The sequence below is a fragment of the Aplysia californica genome, unplaced genomic scaffold, assembly GCF_000002075.1.
Source record: "Aplysia californica isolate F4 #8 unplaced genomic scaffold, AplCal3.0 scaffold00289, whole genome shotgun sequence".
NCBI lineage: Eukaryota > Metazoa > Mollusca > Gastropoda > Aplysiida > Aplysiidae > Aplysia > Aplysia californica.
The window spans coordinates 667,096-671,170 of record NW_004797559.1 but is presented as its reverse complement, the minus strand read 5'-3'; the positions used below and the strand labels follow the sequence as shown (position 1 = coordinate 671,170).

Sequence of the window (4,075 nt, the reverse complement as noted above, 5' to 3'; positions counted from 1 at the left end):
GGGTCACTATCTAAAGGTCTCCTGAAGCGAAAACAGATCTTTATATAACAACTGATTACATTCTGCCCTCGACCCAGCCAGGTCAAAATCTGTGCTGAACCAATCCAAACATTTCGCGAAAGGCTTGCCAGTGCTTATGTGATGTATAGAGCACCCATAGACGAATCATATCACCTTAGATCGGGCACTGTCATGGCTGCCTATCTTTGCATAGACTCGAGTTATAACCCTTATCTTACACCAGGCACTATAATGGCTGCTAATGTTTGCTCTCTTAAAAAATATCGCTGCACTGATATGCACCACGGGAGTGCAAATAAAGGATAAAACATGTTGCGCTAGTCAAATGGCGCGCTCAGTGGTGAATCGGAAGTACGTCAGATCACACAGTCTTGGATATTATATATCTATGATAACAGCACACGAATGATAATATAAATATAAGGCTATGGCAGTGTGGTTTACGACAAATGGTGAGTCTGAGTGCGTTTGCATCCACTATCGTTCAGTTGTCGGCTCACAAGACAATTGCAGAATATCGCCGGCGTGTTGGTATGTTGTAATCCTGTGTCACGACGTGGTGAAATCAAGCGGACGTTAAATTTAGGGCATATTATGAAGTTATTGGTATACACGTTGAAGCTTGTTCATTTGCCCTGTTTTCTTTTTTTAATAAAAAAAATACCCATCTTTCTTACATAGAAGTCGAGATATTTGCGATTGACGGAGGTGTCAAAAGCTTCCAAAGCTTGAGTGTCTTTACCATAAATTTACATATTATCTTGTGTGTCTTTGATCCAAAATTTACATATTTTGTGTGCTTTTGATCCACATTTTTTCCAGTAAAATTCACGCTGCCACGCGGTTGTAAGCAGATATAACAAGCGTTGAGCGAAGAAGAAAAACAATTCGTAAAAAATCGTCCAAGTGCGGAAAAGGTCCGTCTCTTTGAGTTCATTCTTTTGACGAGGGTCTGATTTCACCACGATCAAGATGTCGTCCTCCGTTGTGGTAGAGAGGGATATGAAGAATGAGGTGTGGATAGAAGGAAACATATAAGGACATATTATTGGAACGATAGATAGAAGGATAGATAGAAAGATAAATAGAAGGGCATAATATAGAAGGACAGATAGAGGGACAGAGAAGGGTATAGATAGAGGAGGGGATAACAGGATAGACGGATAGTGGAGTGATACAAGGAGAGACAGAAGGACAAATAAAAGGACAGACAGAAGGGTATATAAAATGTTAATCGTAGATGGATGGCTAGACAGAATGCCATAGAATGAAAGGCTCAGGTATAAATTGACTGTCATTCTCAGCAATGGTAGCGAGGGATATATAGAATGATAGATAGAAGAATTGATGGAGGGGTCGACAGAGGGATATATAGAAGGATAGAAAGATAGATATATTTCATATAGAAAAATAGGTTGGCAGCCGTTTTCTTTCGTGCTTGAGAGGTATGGATGGAGAGATGGAGATGTATACATAACGGGCTAGATAGAAGTGTATTATATGGGACTTTAAAAAAAATTGTCTTTGTCCCCATGCTTTTTTTTCAACACAGAACCTTATGAATACTTAAGAAATACAAGCAAGTTAAATATTGTTGTGCATTTGTATAGGTTTTTATTAACTGCATGAGAAGTTTCAACTCGTCTTTTCTCTTACTTCAAGAGATATGGGGTGCTTTTGTAGGTCAAAGTAGCAGAAAAGCGCACGTCCCAGTGATTAAAAAACAACAACTTAAAATAGATAGATTTAGTAAACCCGTTTAATCATGACGATGTTACTTCTACCTTGTTTTTATAATGCCATTTACATCCAATTTATAAAAGAATATCGTTTCTACACCCAATTTATACAGAATCGTTTCTATCTCAATAGCTTGGTGCAGCTGACCTCGATGGGTGTTGCAGTGCATGTTCCCAGTAAATCGTTTGCCTCTCCGTAACCGACAGTGTTTCGCTTCGCTGATGTCAGTTTCGGACTTCCCTGGATCTTCTTTGCTTTCAATTAAAGTTTTCTCCTTTGGTTACACCCATTCATCAAAGCAGATTTGGAGGAGAACTATGCAGAAGCATCCTCCCAGGAGGAGTTAAAATGTGTCGAGTCCAAAGGAGGACACATAGACCGTTGGTTCTCGGAATTCCAGAATTCAAAACAAATATTTAAAGAACTCTGTAGGAGAAAAGGAACAGCCTACTGTTTAAAGGTTTCAGGCAGGGGCGGCTCGTGGGTCTAAAAAGTGGGTGTGCACTAATTAAGCTATCTTAGGTTAAAGATAGCCAAGGGAATAATATATGAGATGGTGTATAATTTTAGGATCTTTGTGTTGGTGAGGGAGAACCTTGTGATTCTATTTTCATTCTTTTTACTTATGCCTTTGACTTCTAGAACTAAACCTGTTTGTTAGCTAAACGTTAATTTCATTCATCCTGAATTAGAAGTGAACACTCAAGTAATATCTTTCACCACTCCACTATAAAACCGTTCAAAAGCACAACTCATAGGACGATGACTTAAGTATGTCACGTTCACCTCCCTTAGGTTCACGGTCACAGAGTCACTTAAAATAGCGACAAGACAATGAACCAATCACAATTCACTTGAACACTCCGCTGGATTGCTCCGGGGCTCACATAATTTTGGCATAGAATAGTGCACAGTCTATCGCGTTTATTTTTAGATTGCCTACTGTGGGTTATGTTTCGGCACTATTCGGCAGGAGTACATTTGAGATGAGCCGTCTTATTAATATCAATGTACCGCCAAACTCTCTAGAGAGTCGTCATCGCTTGGGTTATCCCAAAGACCGATTTATAGGTCAGGTTTCCACTGTTGAATATCCTGCTATGTTTAGATACAGCGCAGATGTTTAGATAGCCTACAGTGCATGAACATAGCATGGCATAATATATGTTTTACGGTGCTATAGACACAAAAATGACAGTTACGGCGCTAGTGAGAAACGTGTTTTGATATAATATTTGGCTTGTGTTTGTTCTGGCGTTTTTTATTTTATTATTGTAGGTGTTTTACGTAATAGAACATTAAAACATTTTGGGCGGCACTGCACGACCGTGCTCTATGGACGAACTGTGATTGGTTTCAAAGATGGAAAGATTAGATTTTAAAAATCAAAGGAAAGGAAACAATAAACCAATCATTTCATGACTTTCCTTACAAGATCTAATAAAATCGTGCATTTTGCATTGGTGGTTTTTATAAAAGTCATTTCCATTTTCGAAAATAGGTTTCTTCTTTGTGAAGTTTATGTCAAACAAATTCCTTTTGAATGAATTATATTTGTTCCAAATTAAAAAATAAAATAAATATACATATATTGTATTTATATACAGAGAACTTTATTTGTAACAAAAGCTTTGTTGTAATGTATATTTTTGTTTGTAAACGACAGATTTATACATAAACTACCGATTTGTTTGCAAACTAAAGCTTAATTAATATATTGCTTTATTTCTAAAGTACTGTACTGCTTATTTATTTTTTCCAAATAGCTTTACTTATACCCGAACTGCTTATTTTCAAACTACAGCTTTATTTGTAGAATACAGCTTTATTTATAAAGTACACAATATTTATTTGTTAACTAGATCTATAGCTTTATTATTTTGTAAACTGTAAATTAATTAAACTAATTTTCTTTAGTTGTAAACATCTGGTCAGTTAGAACAACGATGCCTGCAAGGATACGTCGTCTAGCGTGTGTGTATGTCATTTATAAACTAAATTTGCATTTTTGTCATAGTACACGTATTCATGTCGTTGTGTCATCCAGGTGATTGAGAGGGTGCCGACACGACACCGACACCAGCACCGACACCGACATGGGTGCGACCAGCGTGACGCCCCCTTACATGTGGTTGAGACTGTGTGTCTTTTACCTTTACTCAGTGCCTACACAAACAGTCTACTGGTTGATGTGTAAAGTCCCACCTCTCAGGGTATTGGCCCAGAGTTTTGTACAGGTATATACACACACACACACACACGCGCGCGCGCGCGCTCGCGCGCGCACGCACAGACACATGTAAATATATAAACA

General features: G+C 38.0%; 1 protein-coding gene across 1 annotated transcript in view; it reads left to right on the top strand.

Moving 5' to 3' along the window:
- The first annotated feature begins 469 nt into the window (after positions 1-469).
- Positions 470-4,075, top strand: part of LOC101858561 — a 6,292-nt gene continuing 2,686 nt past the window's right edge. The window contains exons 1-2 of the mRNA XM_005101579.2: positions 470-552; positions 3,809-3,998. Of these exons, the coding sequence (XP_005101636.1) occupies positions 3,858-3,998 (141 nt within the window). The 5' untranslated portion in view covers positions 470-552; positions 3,809-3,857. The remainder of the gene's footprint in view (positions 553-3,808; positions 3,999-4,075) is intronic.